General features: G+C 53.8%; 1 protein-coding gene and 1 non-coding gene across 10 annotated transcripts in view; both read right to left on the minus strand.

Moving 5' to 3' along the window:
- Window positions 1-22,914, minus strand: part of Mcf2l (MCF.2 cell line derived transforming sequence like) — a 166,470-nt gene that overhangs the window by 55,600 nt on the left and 87,956 nt on the right. For 7 of the 9 annotated variants that reach the window (XM_074042953.1, XM_074042949.1, XM_020163788.2 and 4 more), the window contains one exon: window positions 4,263-4,346. In XM_074042953.1, the coding sequence (XP_073899054.1) occupies window positions 4,263-4,346 (84 nt within the window). Of the gene's footprint in view, window positions 1-4,262; window positions 4,347-19,631; window positions 20,110-22,914 lie in introns of those variants that run through there. The other 2 variants (XM_074042952.1, XM_074042956.1) reach the window with 2 other exon arrangements.
- LOC141413062 (U2 spliceosomal RNA) lies at window positions 1,590-1,779 on the minus strand. The gene has a single exon (XR_012437896.1). It is a non-coding gene; the product is annotated as a U2 spliceosomal RNA (small nuclear RNA).

Here is a 22,914-nt window from a genome sequence, read left to right on the forward strand (position 1 = left end):
ACCCCCTCAGCCTGTTATGGCCGACAGGACACGGCACATTGCAGCTTGTGTCCCCGAGGTCTTCCCCGCTCAGTCGTCACAGAAGTTGGCCGTGACCCTGTCCAACCATGTCACCAGGAGGTCCAAGACTGCCAGAGAGAGAGGGGCAGGCTTTGCAGGGACCCCGAGGCACAGTGTGAATGAAACCACAAGGCATTCCAGTTCATCCTCCAGTGGACAGAGCCCAGCGAAGGACCCTGACCGGTACCTCATGGGGTGAATCCCAGATAAGCCTTCCAAATTCCAGACCCAGGGGAAGCAGAGTAAGTAAGTGAGCTGGGGCTGCTTTGAGGGAAGTTTTTGGGGTGGTGTGTTACACAGTGAAAGATGGCACACGGCCACAGTCGTATCTTCACTGAGACCTACAGTGACCGTGCCTGTGAGGTGTTCTGGGGAGCACATGGCAGGTGACACACAGACAGGACATCTGTGACCATCTGTTGTCACCGTCAACCTCCCTGCATTACACCTTGCTTGGTGGCAGGGTCTCTGCCTGGCCATCCCAGTCAGAGCCACCTTTCAGGGACTCCTAGGCTCGGCCCCATTTTCTGCCCTACAATCTCTTGTCACTGCAGAGTCTCCACTGCCATGTCAGAGAGCTCCCTCATGTCATGAGCTAGGCTTGGCAACAGCAAACTCGTTCCTCCATGGGACACAGCTCATTATTTAAAGAGGATTCTACATTTTTTGTCATAAACTCCTTGGATGAGGTTCATGCCCTGCCTCGCCACCATGCCAGGTAGAGGACTGAGCCCACAGTGTCCAGTGAACCCCCAGGCAGCCCCTCTTCACCTGACAAGCAGTCTCCCAAACCCTTAAATCTGGTCAGGTCCACAGGCCAGACAGTGTCCCCTCCTGTCCTGGCTGTCCAGCCCTGTGACTTATTGGCTACCTTGGAAGCTCACAGAATCCCAGCCCTCTCAGCTTCCTGGCTCTGTCCTGGCTGAAGCAGTGCCCCACACAGCCCCGAACGAGCAGCCTGCTTCTCTCTCAACCACCCTTTATCATCCTGAATTCTCTTCCTCTCAGAGAAAGGCCAGGTCCCCAGCTGCTCAGGCCAGCCAGCGAACACCATGCCCATTGTTGGAGCCCACCTGAGACCTGAGACGGGCCTCACCCTGGACATGGCTGTGAAGGGCTTCACAGCCCTTTGGGGTGTGGACCCACCATGCCTCAGCTTTACAGGGCATCTATAACTGTCAGGAGACTGGTGACTTTCCAGTCATAATTAAAGACAGAAATATTCTGCCAGGCAATGTGAGGGGAGCCCTGGGTACAAGGAATGGTCCTGGCCACACCTGCCCTCTGACTTCCTGAAAATGGACTCAGTGGGAACTGGGGAAAGGAAGGTTCCACATCGACCAGGAGCCTCCATGATGCATGAAGCAATGCAGGCTAAAGGGTGGACTCACTACCCTCTGTCTCCCTTAGGAATTTCAAAGTTCACGGAGACCCTGTCCCACGCAGACAGATACAGGCTGCGGCAATAACCACATGAACCCCAACCCTCCACAGGGTCTTTTCTGTTCAGCTGATTTTTAAGTCCCCCGGAGGCGTGCAATGTTCCTGGAGGTTCTGCAATACCAGGTTGATGCGTGGAGTGGACGGAGCAAGCCCCTATTCCATGTCCCTGTTCCAAAAATCCATTTAATACATTGTCCTCAGATAGAGGACGTATCAGATATTAAACTGAGAAGAACAGATGCTACACTTGATCTTAGCCAAAGTCCGAGAAGCGATTGTGGCTGGTGTTTGAGTGCGGGTTGGTGACACAACTTGATGCCCACCTGCTCTTCTGTCACCTTTGAATATGACACAGAAGGGGAGGAGGAGTGGGGTACGCTCAATTCACCCAGACTTTCAAATGCCCAAGGAGAACATCTTCTATGAGAAAGCACCGGCCTCCGGAGCAGTGTGGGAACACCCAAGGGCACCACTGGTCCAGCGTGGCTGCCCACGGGCCTCCTCCCTCGTTTCAGCTTTCTTATGGGGATGGCAGAACCAGTCCATTTGGATGATGTTGGATTGAGTTGTAGTCTGTGGGCATGCTGGGCTCCCGAGCAACCTGTCCACTTGTTTCTCTCCAGTGACTCCCAAGAGCAGGGATTGACCCTGGTAACACGGGGTGACAGGAGCAGGCAGCTGCCATGAGAACAGTGGCACCACCAAGCCTTGCCATGTGAAGCCCTGACGGGTTGAGGAGGCTGCTGTGGACTCCGCCAGGCAGCAGGGCCTCCAGACACTCACGGCAGGGAGGATACTGCAGGTCCTGGAATTCTGGAGATGCCCAGAAATATCACGTTTGGAAAGACCTTGGGTTCAGCTGCCCAAGAACTTAGAATCACCGATAAAAGAGGAGAGGGGAGGAGAGCAGGAGGTGAGGCTGCAGACACAGTGGAAATGGTTGGTCAACAGTGTCCTCCAGGGCAAAGCCCTGAGAGCCTGTGGGGTGCAGGTGGCCCTGCTGCATCAGCCAAGGTCTCCTCAGCCTCCCACTGCCACACATCCAGCAAGCCTGGGGTGTGAGAATGGGTGACCCTGCCCCAGATGAAAGGTGCTGAGCTCTTGGGCAGATCCCTGTGATGTCATCATCCTGTCAAAGGTGGGCCTTGTGTGGTGGAGGGATGGCTGCATGGTGCAGTCAGATGAGTCAAACTTTGATTGTGTGGCTCAGGGTAAGTTAATTACAGGTGCAACCTTTGATCTGTAGCAGAGGACAACATGGAGTAAAGACTCCTACACCAGTGTGCCCTAAGACTTTTAGCTGACAGCAATTTTGTTTGTGTTCTGTCACATCCATAACACTCCAGAGTTGAATGGATTAGGAGGTTGGAGGAGCAAGCCAGGTTAGTCATGGAGTACAAAGCTGAGCCTTTCGGAGGGAAGAAGGACGACAACCAGCAGAGCTTGGTGTGCCGGGCACGGAAGCACCCAGAGCACAGTAAGAACATGGGTGCTCAGGCAAAGCCCCAGCCTGCTGATGAGTGAGGCCTGGGAGCCAGACAGAGGCAGACATCCTCCTGGGTTTTACTAAATAACTTGAGTAGAATCTGCATTAAGGTGATGAAAGCCCAGGTGGTCCAGCCTGGGCAGGAGACAGTAACAGTTTTAGAGTTACAAATTTCAGACAGTGTACTCATCTGGTAACAATGTATCAGTTCACAGTTGCCATCTGGGCTCAGCAAAGGCTAAGAGAAGAAACAGAGGTGAGGTGTCTGCCTGGCTCCATCACCTGATCTGGAGCCTCTTCCAGGATCCCTTTAGTGATGGCAGAGTTCAGCTCCTTATGGTTGGCGACAAGGTCCCCCATTCTTGCTGGCAGCCAGTGGGGCTGCTCTTGGTTCCCAGGCCTGCCACACTCTTGCCAGGCGGCCTCTCTGACTTTTGTAGCCAAATGGAGAATATGCTGTGTGACTCCTTCTCCTTACAGGCTTTTTTTGGTGGTACTGGAGTTTGAACTCAGGGCCTCGCACTTGCTAAGCAGATGCTCTACCACTTGAGCCACAGCCCCAGGCCTCCTTTTCCTTCTGGAAACATATACACAGGCACACACAGACGGAGATACACACAACTACATTCCTCCACAGAGATGCACACACATATGCGCACACACGTGTGCAAATGTACTCCCTGTCTCTCTCTATGTGATGCCCCATACCAGCTTCAGGCTATTTGTTCTAACAAGAAGGCCATCATCCGATGTGGCCCTTGGCCCTAGACCATGAGCCAAAGTACAAAATAAACCTCTTTTTTTTTGGCGGTACTGGGCCTTGTACTTACAAGGCAAGCACCCTACTACTTGAGCCATGTCCCCAACCATTTTGTTCCTATTTTATTTTGAGATAGGGTCTCCCTAACTTTGCCTGGGCTGGCCTCACATTCATGATCTGCTGCTTCTGCCTCCTGAGTAGCTGAGATTTCAGGTGTGCGTCACCACCTGGTTAATAAACGTCTTTTTTTGACTCATCCCTTCTGGGGTATTGAGTTATAGGCAACACAAAACAGACTAGGACCCAGATCCAGCCATGCCACACTCTCCTGTGGCCACAGCTGCACAATTCACCGAGGGCAGTGAAGCCCATTGCCACAGCTGGCCCAGAGCAGGCTGCACAGCCCAAAGTGACTGCCCCCTCCCACCCTGGGACACATGAGGCCCAAAGGGACCAGGCCCTGACCCACAGGCTGCCCCTCCTTCCTGCCCCTCCCTGGCTTCCGGAACTCACCAGACAGGTAAGCAAAGCGCTTCTTCAGCTGCTCCTGGATGTCAGCGGCGCAGAGCGGGACAATGTCCTGGTGCATGATTTCATCTGGGGGAAGAGAAGAAGCGCTGTCACCAGGCAGAAACCCCGTCCCACACCCACAGGTGTTGCCCGCAGGGACCAGCCCACGGGAGCCCTCACGGCCACACACGCCCAGGGGCAGGTGGTCACGTGGCAGTTTCCAATACGTACAAGCCTTTGTTTCTCAGAGCACAAAACACTGCACCGTGCTGAGTGACTCACCATCAATTTTAAAATGTGTGTAAGCAATATCGAGACAGCAACGAAAGAGATACAGCCAGAAAGAGGGAGGGGGGAGGGGGAGACAGAAGAGAGGGACAGAGAGACAGACACACGGAGAGGTGAGGATAGGGCTGGGCTTGACTTGAGGTAAACAACCACCCGCGCCCTGGCAGACATCCAGGCTACTCAGGCTCTCACCTGTTGCCTTTTGACGACTTGCTGGTCAACAGGGACACTTGCCACTGCACTGAGCTCGCAGCCTGCACAGACACCCACGGGTACTCCAGGTCCTGCACTGCCCCTGGCCTCACCGTGCACCTGACCCTGGTGAGGCAGGGCAGTGGCAACAGGCCTGATCCCTGACCTTGGCAGGGACAGGCAGATGACTCTGCTCTTCAGTCCACCACAAGCCCTTGATCAGGAGTCTCGGGATGGATGGACAGCACCCAGCCCCTCCAGGTCAAGAAGCAGGAAGGTCCAGCAGTAGCATAAGGGAAGCCAATCAGACTACAGAAAAGATTTATGTCACTGCACAGGGAGAGGCCAGGCTTGGGTCAGTGTCCTGGGGGCTTCCTCATTCCCAGCCAAGCTTGGATGTCTGTCTGTCACACGCAGAATCTGCCACTGCTCCTGCTACACAGCAGCAGTCACAGAGACTAAGTGACACAGCTCAGATAAGACTTGCAAGGGGTTTAACAGGAAGACCTGGGCCACAGCAGCTGAGGAAGTGGGTCGGGAGGTATTGTAACCTGAGAGCTGCAACAGAGGCAGCAGATACCATCTGCACAGCACTGGCCTTAAATCCTGCTCTTCCAGTCCTGCACACAACAGCAGGGGACCCTGTGACACTGAGCACAAGGGAAGCCAGTCCTGTGGGTGGCACCTGTGAACTGCCAGCTGCCCTGACTAGCGATTACTGACGACTGATTTGCCTCCAATTCTGTCTAACAGCCCTGGGCTGGTGAGGAGGGGTCAGGGCCACTAGTATGCCTGCTCTTGCCACATGGAGCACAGTGCTGGCGTTCAGACTACAGAAATCAGGCTGGCCTCCTATGCACAGCTCAGCACCCTGAACCTGTTTCCCAGTGTTAACCACACATCACAGTGGGATGGGGGGAGGAGGGAGTGCACAAGGAATACAGAGCAAGACAAGATGGCTCCACCAAAGTCTGACACCTTTAAAAATTCCAGGTGACTTACAGCCTGTACACTCCTCACCTTGTGTGGGACACTCACAGGAGGTCACTGATCTGGCTGCCCAGCCTGGGTGGGTGGCCATGCAGATTTTACCTGGAATTTCCTCCTCTCACCAAGATTAACCCTGTAGGACCTTCCCTCAAACCCAATGCTGATCCCAGGAGAAGTGTGTCACTGAAACAGGCCCATGGGAGATAAGTGTCTTCCTAAAGTTTTGACACATTTTGGGAGTTACCAGAAAGTTCATGGTGCCTCTGTGAGTCAGCAAATTCTCCGCAGCCCAGCCACGGATGGTTCAGACACTGGTCCCCAGCTCTGGAGACCAACTCTGGGCCCTTGGCTGGTCAAGGCTCACCTGGATCTGGCCACAATCCTGGGGACATCTGCCCTGAGTCTACAGATTGCCACCAGGCAACTTCTAAACTCCGCCCCCGCCCCCCTACACACACAAGAAAGAGAATCTGAGTGCCAAGGCTTCCAACAGGGCCAATCTTGCAAGAATCCTTGGACTTGGCTCAAAGCGTTCTGAAGGGCAGTGTCCTCAGGACAGCACACTCCCCAGTGAACATGTGCTAATGCTCCCAGGTTCACAAGACCACACCGTGTCCTCTTCTGCCTCGACTGCCTGATGTCAGCTGTTACTGAGGCATGCCCAGGGGGCATCTTTGCCCACCAGCTGTGCGGCCGGGCCTTGGCATGCCTGCCCTCTGTGAAGCACTAGGTCCTGCGGGCACCCTGATCTTCCATAGTGCCCGTGAGCTGCCTCCTCTCAGGAGTGTTTCTCCATCCTACCTGGGCAGGGCCTCATGGCCCTCACCCTACAGGACTCCACACACCCCACCCTGCTCATGGCTGCAGGGACCGTGCTGGGACTGTCCTCCTCAGGCGCATCTTGTGAGATCACTGGCCACCCAAGGTTCTGCCTGTAGCTGAGGACACATGGGAGTGTTGGTGATCACTGTTCTCTTGGGGGCCTTGGTGGACAGCAGACTTGGGTGGCTCTCGCGTTCTCTCACTGCATTTGTAATCCTTCTTCCTCCCTACTTTTAATATCCACTGGAGAATGACAAGATGAGTCTGCCCTTTGTGATGACAGTGTTCTTAGTCTCCTCGTCCACTCCTGACTTTGTAGGTAGGAGATAAGAAGAGCATTGGAGAACTGTACTTCGGAGAAGCACCGGAAGGAGACAGAGAGGCCCTGCAGGTTACCCGAGCTTCCAGATGCAGATGCCCTAGGCAGGAAGCGGGTCACCCCTCCCCACATGGCCAAAGGTCAGGGCAAGCTGGCCTTTACAGAGTTTCTCTGTGTGAGCACAAGGCAGCACAGACGATGTTCTGTGATCAAGGGACCTCAGCCATGACCCCACCAGAGACAGATGGGAAGAGTGAGAAATGGCTGAGGTGGGGAGAGTGGTGGAGAGGCTGAGCTCAGGACCCTTTCCCATTTCCCAGGGCCGCTTCCTTCTAGGCCCCACACATCAGGGTGCAGTGAACAGCAGCAGCTGGAGCAGATGGCGCAGCTCTTGAGGTGCCACCTAGGAAGGCCGTCCCTGTGGGGCATCTCTCAGGGGTGAGTTGACCATCACTCCATAGGGGGGCAGGCCAGCTGCTGGGGACAGCTCAATCTAGACAGAGGACAGCAGGAAGTCCAAGTGCTGGGTTCTGTTCCCACAAACAGCTGTCCTGGACCTCTGTCTGTTTGGGGACCTTACAGTCCCTGCAGGTGGGACTCACTCTTTAACCTTTAGGTCTTTTTGTTTTACAGAATTAGATGCTGAAAGCCAACATCCTTCTTCTTGCAAACTGACTTGAGGACTCACTTGTTTCGGACAAGAGCTTCATGGTAGAAACTGGGCAGCATCTTATGTGCTTCTGTCCACTGCAGGGGCATTCTGACCCTTGGCTTTGCTACTGCTGGCCAATAGTAAACACAACAGTGACAAGGACAACGGCACCTTCAGGCAAGTGGGCTGGAAACCTTGCACACCAGGCATGGGGCAGGGGAGTGGGGTGCTTCTGCTATGAAGCAGGAGGAGCCTTGGCTTTGGGTGGAGAGGCTGGTCTCTGCTGCTTGCAAGTGACCTTGACCAGAGCCCTGGCCTCCCTCAGAGGGACAGGGGAAGCAGAGCTCCTAACCCAGGGAGAGAGAGGGTGCCTCAGGCCACACAGTAAAGCCTATTATTTGCTAATTGTCTCTTTTATTTATGGCTGGCAAAAAGCCCATTCTCAAGGGCTTTTGCTCACTGTCAAATATAATTGCATCTTTTCAAAGTCCGAGGTTGAGGGTCAAGTGGGATTACATCACCCATCCTGGGTGTGTGTGTGAGGGGGCTAGATCTCCAGCCCTCAGCCCTCGGAGGGTCTCCTGCCAGGGACAGGGTGTCCATGGAAAGAGGGGTGGGAGGAAAGGCAGGCAGTAGGCAGAATGAAATTTTGAGTTTGGTGAGGTGACACTGGGTGTGTAGGCTCAAACCAGGTGCATTTTCTAGGCTTCAGGTTGGGGCAGAAAAAAACTGCGATACTTGAAGCAGATAGCCTTGGTCACCTGCTAGGACGGGAAAGACATGCTTGTTTGTTACACAGCTAAGGGCGCTGTTTGACTCACTGGCTCAGGATGTCTGAGATTTATTCTGGCTGGGTTGGCAGAATCTCACATTTTACATCCCAGGTACTTTTAGTGAGTCATTTGTTATTGAGTGAGGTGTAAGAATCTCACATCACACACAGGCAGCTTAAAGCGCTTCATCACTAAATGTTTTCTGGAAAGTAAGTAAACCTTGCAGATTTTAAAATGAAGGCCCATTGGAAAGACGGGAAAAGCAACTTCACCCTCGGAGGCCTCGATTCAGACCCAGCAGCTTGGCAGAACAGGGTGGGCAACAGAATCAAGCCAGCAAGGGTGGGAGCCACTGGCCCTCCTGTGGCCCAGGGCATCTGTTTACAGACTCGAGCAGTGGAGGCATGCACACCCAGTCGAGGTACCCAGCCTTTCCCAGGCTGGCCTCAGTGCCAGCACACAGTCTACCAGTGTGAGAACCATCTGGAGGCCAGGTCTGGCTCTCTTTGTCATAGGTAAGAGAATACCCTGGAGACCAGGACAACTGTCTCCAAGCCCTGGACTGCAGCTGCATGTGGGATGCAGGGTGTGGGGGGCTCCACTGCAGGTTGTAAACACAGGCTAAGAAAGCTAGTAGACGAGTGAGTCCACAGCAGTCATTCCACCCACGCTGGACACCATGCTACCTTTGGACTTGGAAAGAAGTGCTGTGCAGAGTTGCCTCAGTCTCTGGGTGTCATAGGAGCCCAGTGTGACACAGGGCCGGAGCCCAAGGCTGCCTATCACTTTGTTGGGCCCCTGATGTCCTGAGAAGCCATCTGCAGAGCCAGCCAGTGCCCTGAATGTGTGGCTACACAGCCTGCAGCTCAGTTGTCAAGAGCTACGTGACCTCAGCAGGTTGCTTTCCCTCTCTGAGATGCTCTCTGTAGAATCAGGACAGTCACGGTCTCTCCCTCCAGGGGAGTGTACGTTTGGTGAGTGAACACATAGTTTGGCATCTGGTGGACAGTGGGTATTAAATGCTTATTGATGCCTTGGTCCACATCTCAGGTATCATTGCCACCTGGGGACGCCAGGCAGCTCCCTCACTGACCCTGCCCCCCAGCTGGGAAGACAACCACCTGTTTCTGTTCTCTCCCGGGTTTTTCTGGCTCTGCTTCCCATCTCAGGAGAAGGAGGATGGTCCCCACAGACAAGCCCACTCACTCCTGAGGCAGAGGGCGAGCAGGCTATCAGCACCCGAGGTAGCCACATGGCCACAGAGGCTTTGTATGTGGTCCTGCTAGCACGGAGAGGCATCTCACACAGCTTACCACGTGGCATACACTGAGAGCTACTTAAGGCAGAAAAGGAGGAGTGGGATTAGTAGGAAGGTAGAGGAATCAGAAATGCGAGGACACCCTCAGGTCGCACGTGGTCAGTTTTAACCACTGTCACAATACTTTATGTTTAAGCAGGTCTGTGAATGGGAACTCTTGGAGGAGATGGATCCCTCAGGTGGATTCTGAGCCTCCTCCCACAAGGAAGCCAGAGAGGGAAGTGCCCTGGAGACAGTGAGCGCTATGTGGTGGGCAACACTGCTGTCCTTGTGCTGGGGTGAGAGGCACCAGGTGCTGGCCAAGCCCCCGTCTACTCTGCTTCCTAAGGGGTAACTTGGTCTCCTCTGGGTTCTGCCAGTCCCTCCATAGCCACCATTTGAAGATGGACCCTGGGCTCAGAAGCCCCCCGGCAAGGCCTGAGTGTCAGGGAAGGAGGTGTCCAGGCCCCACGATCAGATTCTGCTCACATCTGGGTGAAGCCAGGAGAAGCCTCTGTCCCTCCCCTCAGTCCCACAGGTAGACCGAGCTTCCCTGAGAGCCACTCCCCACCCTGCACTGCAACCATCCTGGGCCATTCGGCAGGTCTGCCTTGAGTGCACCAGAAAGCCTTGCCCCCAGGTCGCCCTCAGTCTCAAGGTCCTGGCGATTCTGGTGGGCATCCCAGCCTCGGTGACACTCTTAGGCGCAGGGTTGAGGTCTCTGGCATTTGCAGCTCTGCCCTTCACACTCATGCACAACCTTGCCTGAGAACACTTGCAGGCTGGTCCTGGGGAATCCCATCCCCACCCACCTGCTGAGCCCGCCCCACAGCCTAGGTGCCCCCGCACTGGCCTTGGTTGTATAGCTGTCCATCTGCCTCTCTAGGGCAGGCTGTTCTTCTGACTCCAGCTGATAACCATGTCCTTTCTGCACTATCCAATGCACAGTGGAGCCCTTGAGAAGTGACTGAGGGGCTGAATTTCAAGTTTAAGATAATTTTTTTCCTCACTGAACTTTAGCTTCATGTGGCCAGAGGCTACAGAACTGAAAAGTGTAGCCCCTGAGCCTGGACTGTCAGCCGGGGCAGGCTGTGTTTCACTCATGTTGTCCACAGTGGGCAGCTGAGCGCTGGCTACCGAGATGGCCATTGGGGCCCCTCTCCTCTGAGGATCCCAGTTTAGTATTACAGCATCACTCCTGCTTCCCTGACACTCAGGAGGGGAAGGCAAGAGACAGAACAATATGCTGAAGTTCGATTTAAAAATAAACAACTTCTGATGGAAAACCAGGGAGATGGGGGTTAACTAGGATGTCAGTGAGCGTGAGTTTCAGGAGAAAAGCCGCTCACACTCAGATCAGACCAACTGACGAATCGCAATTCACAGACAACAGAACAAAGTGCAAAGACCAGAAATGAACCATCCCCTCCAGCAGACAAGGAGGAAGCAGGCACTGCCGAGGCTGAGGGTGGAGTTACAGAGCCCTGGGGTTCCCTTCACGATGCACTGGCCATCTGTGCTTTTCAGAAGATTCAGAATGAGACATCAGAAACTGACTCAATAGGAAAAATGGATGCCCCACCAAGGTAATGAGGTGCCCCTCATGCAAACCTCAACCTCCAAAGAGAGTCAGACCTGGAACCACAGGAGGCACAGGAAGCCTGGCCACTCTCAGGAACTGGGGCCAGCCTTCCTGCCCGCTTTCCCACTCTCACACCTGGCTCCTGGTGGGTGTCCACCGGCCTCTGGAAATACGCCAAAACACACCTCATGTTCTGATAAGCAAGGGCACTGTGGCCTAATCCACTCTGTCACAGGAGCAGGCTGACTTCCTGCACTGCTGCACCAGCTTCTCCTGTGCAGGGCTTTCCACAGCATACCTTTCTGTATCACCTGTGACTCCCCAGCAGGCCAGTGAGAGCGGTATCACACTGTGCAGTATCACAGTGTGCGGTGTCACACTGTTAGGCACGACTGGTCCCTAGGTGGAACTCAGTGGAGCAGCACTGTTTGTGGGGCCCTGGATTCAGAGCAAGATCCTCTGGATAAAACGAGGCCACATCTACTCTGAGTGACAAGACATTCCTCAACCTTTGACCTGGATACTCCTCATCAGTGGACATAGTGAGAAGGACACACAAAAGGACGTCTGAGATTTGCCTCAAAGCTGATGTCCTAACTTCATGAGCAGTTCTCACAGGAAGGAGAAGAGCCCAAGTGGCCAAGGCTGCCCATGTACTTCCACCATGCCAGGAGCCTTCGAAGGCCTCCACCAGACTCGCCAGCCTTCCAGCTACACTTATTCTTCCACGGGCAGCAGGTTACTTTCCTCTGCCGGGCTTGGTCCGGCCTGGTGCCTTTGGCCCTCAGCCATGGCTTGCAAAGACTACAGACTGACCACTCTGCAGAGCCACTCCTTCTCCATGATAATGGAGAGGTGGGGATGGGGCGATGCACTGGGGAACCAGCGTCCATCAGGAAGGTTCCTCCAACCACGGACGAAAACATTCCACTTCAGTCAGGAGCTCTTGTTAGACTCCAGAAAGTCAATCTGTTTTCACAGCAACACTTTGTCTTTCTCCTGTTCTTCCCTGAGTGATCCATGTGTCCGTGGCCAGCTGCAGCATGACACCATGATGCACTAGGACCCAGTCGGCCAAAGCCCAGCCAACTTCTGCCAGTCAGGCATCAGGAGACTTGAGTACAAGATGGAACCAAGGCCTCTCTCCCTCTGTGATCTTCTCCTGGTAATGTGGTTATTTTCAGTAAGAAATCCCCTATGCTACTACAATGGATTTGTCAGTGTTATTTCTGTGTAAGTTAATATTTTTAAATATGTGATAAATATTTACAATAAATATTGGCACAATGAGATCTTTGTGATTCTCTAAATTAGGTTTTAAGAGCATAAATTGGCCTTGGACACAGTGTCTGAGAACCACAGCCTTGACATCACTCAGAAGGTGGGTGCATGAGCCCACACAAAGGCACAGGTCTGGGGAGGACACGAGGGTCCTTCAAGAGTGCAGAGACCCAGTCCTAACACTCCATCCCATCATATCCTTGCTTCTCCTGTAGCATAATGCTCAACCCGCCTGGCTCCGCTGCTGCTGGTCACAGCCCATGGGGGTTTGACGCTGGCCTCATCTGGCTTCAGCTGCCTCCCCCACCCTACCTTGGATCTGTGCTGCCCTGAGAGCCCCGGTGCTGGGAGGGTGTTGTGCCCAGCTGCTCAGAGCGCTCACTGCATAGGGGCAGCTGAGCAGGCGAGTGGGTGAGTCAGTGGGGCTCCTGCAAGGAGACACTAGATCTTTTAACATCTCAGGGCCCTCCTGGGCTCCAGGGAGGAGGCGCCCATCTTTGCTGAGCCTGCGATGTGAGGGTCTCTCTTCCTGTCTGTCTCTGTCTCCCTGCTCCCTCCCCAAGGCCCTGTGGCACACCTGCTCTCCTGCATCACCCCCAAAGCCTGCACTGATAGCAGCTGAAGGCTCATGTCACCAGCCCCACCCCCTGCCTGCTGGAGGGGACACTGCAGCTGCCACATCCCAGAAAACAACTGGGGGCCCAGAAGCAGGTGCACTAGGGAGCCCGTTGGGGCTCAAATGATGGTCATCCCCATGCTTGGGGAACACGGGAGGAACAGGCCACCTATTCCTGCACCCAAAATGACCTGAGCAACTCCCAGCCTGCTCACCTGAGCCACACGGTCCCTGGTCCAGATGTCGTGAACTCACTAACTGGGAGGACCAATGAGGTATGCAGCCTCAGCCCCATTTCAGAGATGAGGCAGTCATGGCAGGTGCAGCTGTGACTGCTCAAGACTGCAGGGGTAGCACTGGGCATAAAGCCAGCCCCACACACCAGGCCGTGACCTGGCCTGAACCACAGCAGGCACAACCAAGGCTGGCAGGGGAGCAGCCTTGTACTGGTTTTGGAAGGTTGTGACCGGGTTCTCAGGAGGCTTGCCTGTGGGGCAAGTCTCCCCAGCAGCAAGACAGAGGAGGGGTACAGGTTAGCTGCTTCCAACTAAAGGAAATGATGGTGCAATTAGGGAGCCGTGGCCTGAGGATAACCACCGAGCAGCCCACGTGCTCTGCTCTGCTCTGCTCACTCTGCGGGCCCTGAGTGCAGCCCCATGGTATGGGTCCTTAACCTCACGGTGTCTGCATGCCTCAGTTTTACTGGGGCATCCGAAGTGATGTTCCGACATGCATTTACATTGTGAAATGATTATGAGAAGCTAATGAGCACATGACACCTCCCAGTCACCTTCTGTGCATGGCTGGAACACTCACGATGCACTCAGCAAACGTCAACTGTACCATGAAGGGTTAAACTGTGGTCTCCCAGGCAGCACAACAGATCTCCATCGTTAATTCATTCTGCATATTTGGAACTTTGTATCCTATGATCGACACCCCTGCCCCAACTCCAGCCTGGCCCAGGGAGCCAACACTGCACTCTACCTCTAGGAATGAGATGTTTTTAGATTCCGCTTCCAAGTGAGTTCATGCAGCAATTGGCTCTCTGTGCCTGCTGAATTCACTCAGTTAATGCCCTGCAGATTCATCCAGGTTGTTGAGAATCACAGGACTTCCTTTTCATAGCCGAATGGTATTCCACTGTGTATGTGTAATACATGTTCTTTCATTCACTGAGGGACACCTAGGTTGACTCCATATCTTGCCTATTATGCATAATTCTTCAGTGAACATGGGGTACAGCCTTCTTTGACATGCAGCTTTCAAGTCCTTTGGATGCAAACCCAGGAGACCGGGCTGGATCATGTGGTAATTTTGGTTTTTTGAGGAGCCTGTATTCTGTTTCCTACAAAGGCTGTGCTTATTTATATTCTCACCCACAGTATGTTAAGTGTTCCCTTTTCTCCACAAACCTATCTTGCAAAGGCCACAGAAAGAAATGAGCACAAATTCAGAGTCCAAGCAGTGACTTCAGTGATGTTTGTGCTTGAATTTGCAAATGTTTACGAGCAGCTGCAAATGTGGAACCCTACACCAGGCCCACAGGAGGCAGGGAAATACACCAGGCACAGGCCTCACCCCACCACGCCCTCCTGAGCTGGCAATGCTGGGAAGTTTGCTTTCTTACCCTTCCTGGTCCACCTCACGAGTAAAATGGGAATGAGAATTCCTACCTTGTAGGACCATGGCTGTCATCGGATGAGCATGGCCTGTGAGGTCGTGTCTGTGTTGCTGACAGTAGTGTCCCCACTACCCAAGGGAAGCTACCAGGTGCACAATAAGACACAAGGACACAGCATGGAGGGGCTCCCAGGGGCCTCACAGAGAACAGAGCAGTGGCCACAGCCCAAGGTCTCTTGGGGGTCCAATGCCCTGCAGGCAGTGGTGCTGGACCCACACAGGGTTCCTAACAGATGGCTGGGTAAACAGCTGACCTAAGAGCAACACCCATAGGTCATGGTCACCAACACCTGCATAGACCCCAGTGTGGCCCAGAGCCCTGGTCATGGAAACAAGAAAGCTGCACCTTCTCCACTCATGGGGCCTGAGGGGCGGGGGCAGAAGTGGACTGAGGCAGCCTCAGGGCAGGGCCACCAACCTACTCTGCCTGGAGCACATTTCTAGAACATCTAAGGGAGAAGAAGGGCAAAAGCATAGCTGATTCTTTTCTCCTTTACAAATTAAAATAAAAATCACATTGCCTGCACCCCGGTGACTTCCATACTGAACCCAGTGCCTCCTGTCTGTGGCTTCCCTCTGGGCTTGCCCTCAGGGCCCTCAGTCATACACTCTCCAGGTCACGGTTCCCCAACCCAGATGATGGTTCTCCTGTCCCTATGCCCACTCTAGTACTTCTACATTCATTGAGTTCTCTCCAGCCCACAATCTTACAGGAAGGTCAACGAGCATGGGGAAAGACCATGTGTCTCACAGCAAATGCCTGCCCTTTCCTGGCCACCAATGCTCCACCAACCAGCTTCTCCTTGAACCCATCCTCCAGGATGTGAGAGACAAAATAGAGTCCTGTACAGGTCCCTAGGCCAACCAATGCAATGATGGAGCTCAGAAGGACATTCCTTGTTCTTTTTTTTCAGGGTGGTCTCCCTTTTCTGTGCATCCCTCATGAGGGAGCCACAGGGATGGCCCAGGAGGTGTGAGATGTAGAACTGCTGGACACCAGGAGACTGGACCTTCCTCAAAATGGCTCCCATCCTTGCTCTTGATGTTCCAGAACCTGGGCTCACCTGTGCTGAGTTCAATATTCTCCAACCCTGTGTAGATCCTTCATGGGGATTCACAATGGGGAGCCTTGCTGTATGTGAACCTTCTGCCATTCCTAGCTGTGCTGGCTGTATCACACCCATCATACATTTGGCTCTGTGGCCCATGGACCAGTGGCCATCTCCACAGCACCCCCAGTGACAGCCGAGGTCACAGCTGAGCAGGGTGTGGGTAGCTGAGTCTCCTCTCCACCCTGAAGGAGACCTCCAGAAGTCTTGAGCAAAGTTGCAGCAGCTGGCCTCAGGAAGGTGCTGAGCACAATGCAACCTGACTCTTTCCCCTGCACCACGTTTCCTTATGTTCAGTCTCTCCTGTGGTCCCATGCACCTCAAAAAAATCTGGCTAATTCAGTGATTCTACGTAAAATTACATGTCCATTGACGCCCAGTCATAGATCACTGGAGGAAAGCACCGATCTCAAACAGAAATCAAAACCTTACTGCAACTCGAGACCTTCCGGCAAAGCCTTGGTTGTTTTTGTCTGGGACCCAGTGGACCACGTGCCTTGGGTCTGTTCTTCCCCACAGCACCTTCTCATGGTGCCCAATTAGGAACAACCTGTCTACGGGCTGTTTGTCTATGTGTGATCCACAGTGGATGGACCCTTCCCCTGGGCCTCACCTCCAGCCAGAGTGCACAGGTGGACCATACAGGGAAGCAGATGCCCAGAAGGGCAGGACTCATGGGCAGGACTCAGAGGGCAGGGCTCAGGGGTCCCTACCTCAACCCTGGGCCCCAGGCCTCCAGCAGGGGAGGCCTCTCTATATAAGAAGGGCACAGGGATCACCCATGGAAGATGTCCAGGGACTTCTGCCCAAGGGATGAAAAGCTAAGTGGCTGCTGAAAGGAAAAAAGGGGCCACAGAAGAATTCCAGTGACCCTGTCACCTTGTGAATGCAGCAGTCAACGTCCAGGTGATTGGAAGAGCAGTGTCACCACCTCCACTCATCAAATGCCAGTACCTCAAATCTGAGCAATGGGCTTGGCTCCTTCGGAAGCCTAGATGTTGGGTTGCAGGTACGGCAAATACCAGACCCGAGCAAAGTGTGGCAGCTCAGCCTTTGTACAGCAGTGACCTGGATAGAAAACAGCACCAGGTAAAGAACAACTGAGCTCCTCAAGAGCATGCTGACTAGGTGCACTCCCACTTACGTGCAGAGCCTCAGCCAGGTTGACCCCGAGTACATGCCAGGTGTCCGCCATCTCTGAGTTTGCTGTTTAGGAAAAGAGATTTTTGCAATTGCTTTTTTCCCCCTTTCTTACCCATTCCAAAATAATTACTTGTCAACATAAAAATGACATCATTTGGTTAACACTCAGGGAAGTCAACGTGAATCATTCCTGCCCGGAGGTAGAGAGGCAGAGACTGTAGGCAGGCACTCACACGAGCTGCCTGGGTCTCTCTGGAAGGAGCTCAGCAGGACAAGTTGTCAGAGGTCCTGTATTGTCGCCAGGGACATCAGGCTCCCTGGCACCAGCACCACTTAAATTGCAGGCATGCACATTTTCCCAACTAAGTACTGAGACTTATATAAATCTAAAAACAAGATGTTCCCTTGACCCTCACCAAAATGCTTCTCAGACAAACAAAAGCATAAGTAACAGTAGGGCAGCCTTGCCGAGTCAAAGGGACAAGAGCTGCATGGGGCAGGCACAGGGATGAACAGCCAGCAGGGAGTCCAGTAATACTCAAGGGGTAAGCTGAGCAAAGTAGACTGAGCCAGTCAGAGCCAGTGTGTGTGTGTGTGTGTGTGTGTGTGTGTGTGTGTGTGTCTGTGTGTGTGTGTGTGTGTGTTAGAGAGAGAGAGACACAGATACATAGAGACACAGAGAGAGAGAAAGATACACAGAGAAAGAGAGATAAAGAGAGAGCGAGAGGAGGGAGAGAAATGGAAAGAAAAAGGCAGAGAGAAACAGAGAAGAGGAAAACAGAAACCCTGAGAGAGACAGACAGGTTGGGGTGGGACAATGGAGCTTGCTCTCCAAGGATGGCATGGTGGCACACACCTGTCCCTAATGCAGGGCACAGACAGAAGGAGGCTGCCTGGGCTGAACACGAACTCAAGCCTGCCATCCTTACCCAGCCTTGGAGGCCAATCTGGTAACAAGGCCCATGAGGTCTCCCACACCCTAGCTCTCTTGTCCAATTGTGCCCAGCTCCTGGCTTCAAACCTGACCTGAATCTCTTCTCTGCCTGCCTCCTGCCCATCACACGCCTCTGAACACCACAAGGAGGGACCCTATCCCAGGACTGCACACAGCTACAGGGACTGCATCTCATTCACACGCTCACAAGTGCGCTGTTTCTTCATAAATGCAACAGGATGCTTTGGAGGCAGGAAAACGGCCTGCCCTCCAAATGATATCTCAACCCTATTTCCCCAAACTCGCTCAGGACATTCATCTGAGAGTCTATTTGTCTTAAAAATTCCATACAGTTACAGACACTAGGAATTTAGGGAGTAGTGGGAAATGAGAGCTGTCTAGCAGGGTCTCACATGGCCACCCTGAAGGATCCCACCCCGGATCCCCTGTGACAAAACGCGCGTCACACCACAAGGAGAGGCCTCCGACGGGCCTCACACACCACACCACGTGCCTGTGCAAATTCCAACATTCCAGCCAGTAATGCGATGATGCTAGAGAAAGCTGTCCCCCTGCAGGGTCCCTGGACAGTGCCCCCAGCATCTCGACCTTGGCCTTGACCTCAGATATGAGGTCAAATATTTCTCCTTAGACATAGGAGCACTGTGTTCTGAGTCTGAAAGTGACTGGAAATCATTGTGGCCACCAAACAGCTACAGCGTTGGCAACTACCTGGGGGAAGCCATTAACCCGCCTGTTTATACACTGTATCACATCTGTTGCTTCATTTTAAAAGCGGAAACTTTCAAGGTTTATTTGTTGTGGCTGAGATCTGAGGTCTGCTTCATTAAAATTCACAAAAAAATGCTTGATGAATTATTCATCAATACTTCACAGAAATCCCCTCTGGGAAATGTCATTATGGCAAATGACCTCAAAATGCGTGTCCTTCCTTCCTTAGGATGACCGCTTCCTCTCTGCATGGCCCCTTGTTCTCTTTTTCTAGCTGGGTGGCTGCACTCCCTTCTCCAGGCCCTTGTTCCCTTAGCCCTGTGTCAGACAGGCCGGTGCCATCTCACCAGCACCTCCCCTCCCACTGAGGCTGAACTAGAACATGGCCAGCTTACCATATGTTCCAGGCTCCCACCATCTAGTTCCATCCTGCCCCCTCCCCGCCAGGGTCAAGGGGACCACCTATAGGGACAGCACTAGCCAGGTATTCCTGAGGAGGGAGTTATAGCCTGGTAATCCACCAGACTTTGGGGCCACCCCTCACTTGCCCACATATCCAAGAGAAATACTAAACAAAGGAGCCCAAGGAAAGCACTGATTTCCAGCCTGCCAAGAAGGTGCGCCACTGTGCCTTCCTTCCGGGAGCAGACATGGGTCCTACTGCTCCTGGTGCCAGCAGGGCAGGCGCAGGCAGCATGGACCCGACCACAACGAAAGGTGCCAAACCCCCCAACCTCAAGAAGCAGCTCCAACCGGGCATGCAGCACCCAGAGCTGCATCAGTGCAATTTATGTGGAGCCCCAGATAAACTGGGTGCACCCCACTGTGCAGCCTGTGCCAACAATAGAACCCTGAGCTCCAGAATGTCCCCTCCCCCTCCACACTGTCACCCCTGCAGCATCTCCAGGCAAACGTGCCTCATTTCCCAGGATTCAAGGACCTGGCAGAGCCAGACGCACCTGCACTTGTCTTCAGCAGGAGCCACAGGGCCGTGACGTCCTGGGACAAGAGGGAGATGAGGCTTAAAGTCATGCCGTGGCGGTCACCATCACCACCGGTCAGGAACCAGCGATCTGTTTCCAGGAACGCCCACCCGGGGCACACAAAGGAAGACAGCAAAGCTCCATGTTGGGCTGCTGAGCGGGGATATTGCAGCTCCCAGGGATTGCTGCACTGTGCTGGCTTCTGAGGGCGACTGGCTGCTCCTCCCAGGGCCTCGGATTCGATGTCCCTGATTAAGGAGCTAACGGCATCGCTCACTTATCCCGCTGCAGATGCTTAACTGTTGAAAGCCTGGCAGTGGCTGAGCCTGTTGGCTGCAGCTCTAGGCGCCCGTGTTGCCTGTCTGGACCCTCCCTGTAGGGGCCCCAGCTTAGACAGGTCCCATCCACAGGGATGGCCCTGGGGCACAGGGACCTGAGCTGGAGGGGTTCCAGCTCAGCCAGGTCCCATCCACAGGAACAGCACTGGGACACAGGGAACTAAGCCGCAGGGGCCCTGGCTCAGCTAGGGTGTCACCCATCCAGGCACAAGCTGCCCAGGAGAAAGCCAACCCACGGGGGCCTAGACCTGTCTCTGGTGACACCCACTTGGGAGGGGCAGTGAGCATAAAGCCCTTGGGGGCAGCTGTTCCAGCTCTTCTCGTCCATCTGTCTGCAGTGAGATCCTTTTACAGCTTCATGAGCAGGGGGTCTCAGCTCTCAGAAGTTGAAGAATGTAGGAAAGAGGGGGACCCTTAAATATGATATGCAAAAACTTCCCACCCAGAATGGAGTTTTTAACCACCACTCAGTGGGATCTAGTGTTAGCTTAGACTCCAGGGTCAGGAAAAGGGTGAAGTTCTGTGCTAATAAGCTCTAGGGTGACATGAGGCCACCCACCTGGGGGCCAGAATTGAACAACAGAACCCAAGGGGACTGGACCCTTGGCTTGAGTCCTGGAGGGGCCTCATTCCCAGAGCTGGAGTTACCCAGACTCTGAGGAGCTGGGGGGTTCTGGATTTCTGGGGGGGCCGTGCCTTGCCCCCCTGGTGATTCTGTGTCCATCACCCGTGCATGCACACTCTGATTCTGGCTTCTCTCCTGGAGCCTAGTGTGCACATAGCACAAGCTTTGTGGGAAGCTGGTTAGCAGCACCCCCACCTATGTTGTCCCTACAACCCTGGCAAGTGACTGGACTTCAGCTTGTCCACCTACAAACATTGGCCTCCAGAGGCAGAGCTGGAAACAAGCAAGCAGACTGCTCCTGCAGGGAAATCTCATCTCTCATGTCCTAACACAATTCTGCTCCCCAGAGAGCAAGACATGGTAGCAAGGAGAAGGGTCTGGAAGTGGGGCTGCCCAGACTCCAGGCCCAACTGCAGCTGGCATTGTACACCCTGTCCGAAGCCTCAGTTTCCCCATGTTAAAACCACTGGTGACAAGTGCAGATGGCAAATCTCAAACCTCACACTGGCTTCTGGACACCTGAACCCGAGATCGACCTTCCTTCCAGGCCTGCTTCTCTGAACAGCAGCCACACTGGTGGCCTTCCCACCTATGTCCCCACCGGATGTGGAAATCTCCCCACAGCTCCTGCCTCTCCAGTACCTCATGCCTGCTGCGCTCACCAGTATTATCTAAGCATGATTATTTTTTTCTTCCGCCTGAGCCTCTTGCCCTTTAAGCCTGGGCTCAGGGCTGGCTAGGCTTCGAAAGATTCTCAGATCCCTGTACTCCTGCCTTCTGCCATCAGAATGAAATATCCCAGACCAGTGTTGCCAGAACTCCAGTGGCCATGCCACTGGGGGCTTGTTGCTTGAGCAGATACGTCTGCCTCGTGCTCTGGGGTCCACCTTGGTTGATCCTGGCTATAGCTGGGTCACCAGACAGATGAATCTTCTTTCCATAGGCTTCTCCTCAACCTCACCCCCTCTGACGTCAGCAGCTGCATTCTGTAGACACAACCTTTGCATCATCTTCCCACAGGGACAGGGCAACCACTGGGGACACTGCAACAGACCAAAGCACAACTCCTGGCAGGGCAAAAGCCCATCATAGCCTGGCACAGTTTGACTCCTTGTGTCCAGGCTCCAATTTCCCCCAAACTCAACACAGATGCCTGTCAGGCGGAAGCCCACCCTGTCCCAAACTCCTGCTATGCTGAAACACACTGAAGGCCACTGATATCCACCTCCCATGGAGGACACCAAAGCTCACATTCCCCTCCTCCTAGGCTGGAGCCACAGTCAGCTCCCCCAGTGTGGCTCAGGGGAGGGAGTGCAGAGGGAGGCCTCAGGCAATCACCACACAGTGTTGGTAGATGTATTTGGAATAAAAGCACAGGTGAGCGGTTTCCTCATTAAATGCACCATGAAAACACTCACATGGTCATTGATGCCAGCCTCACACCCACACACACTGCACGAGACCCAGTCCATCACCAGCACGGCAGACAGTTGTGCAGGAAATGTCTCAGATACTCACAGCCCACCTTCAGACCTCTGTGACCCATAACAAAAGCCAATCTACACTGCACCTGGCATACACACAAGGTGACTGAAACAAGGAGAAGCACCATCGAGTAGGGACCGTGACAATCAGGGAGCACTGGGAGGCTGCAGGCAGCCCCAGGGAGACCCAGCCTCCATGGTGCTCCACCCCACTGCTCACCTGCCAACTCAAGTTTGGAAACTGATCATAGCTCTGAATTCATGTTTCCACTGAGAGGAACTCCGGGCCAGGCTGTTTACATACCACAGGGAGAAGGCTGGTGTACAAGAGGCCCAGCCTCTCCTCTGCTGGGCTGGTTTATTTATTTGAGGACATACAGCATTATTGGTCAATATTTGGCACACAGTGACATATTTTAAACACAAAGTCTACATGACTGGTGTGTTGGTCCAGCCCAGAAGAATTGTAGCCTGGGGTGTGTCTGTCCAATGACTGATTCTCTTTAGCCTGGCTGCACCTGACTTCCAGGTGGGCCCCTCGAGGCCAAGCTTCACCCCTAAGGGGGTCACAGTTAACAGTCTACTCTGCTCTACCCTGCCCATAGACTCCTGCCTGTATGGTGAAGCAGTCCTCCCCTAAGGGCAGCAGGCCTGTCCGCCCTCTGGACACACCAGGCTGTAGCACTAATGAGAATGTGGAGTGGGGAAGTTCAAACTCTGGGAGGCCAGTGGACATCCTTCCTGGTAGGGCCTGGAGACCTGAGAAGACCAGCATTTCCTCCAGGTGGGACAGCGGTGAGGAAATCACAGCA

Source organism: Castor canadensis, chromosome 10 (genome assembly GCF_047511655.1).
Source record: "Castor canadensis chromosome 10, mCasCan1.hap1v2, whole genome shotgun sequence".
Lineage (NCBI taxonomy): Eukaryota > Metazoa > Chordata > Mammalia > Rodentia > Castoridae > Castor > Castor canadensis.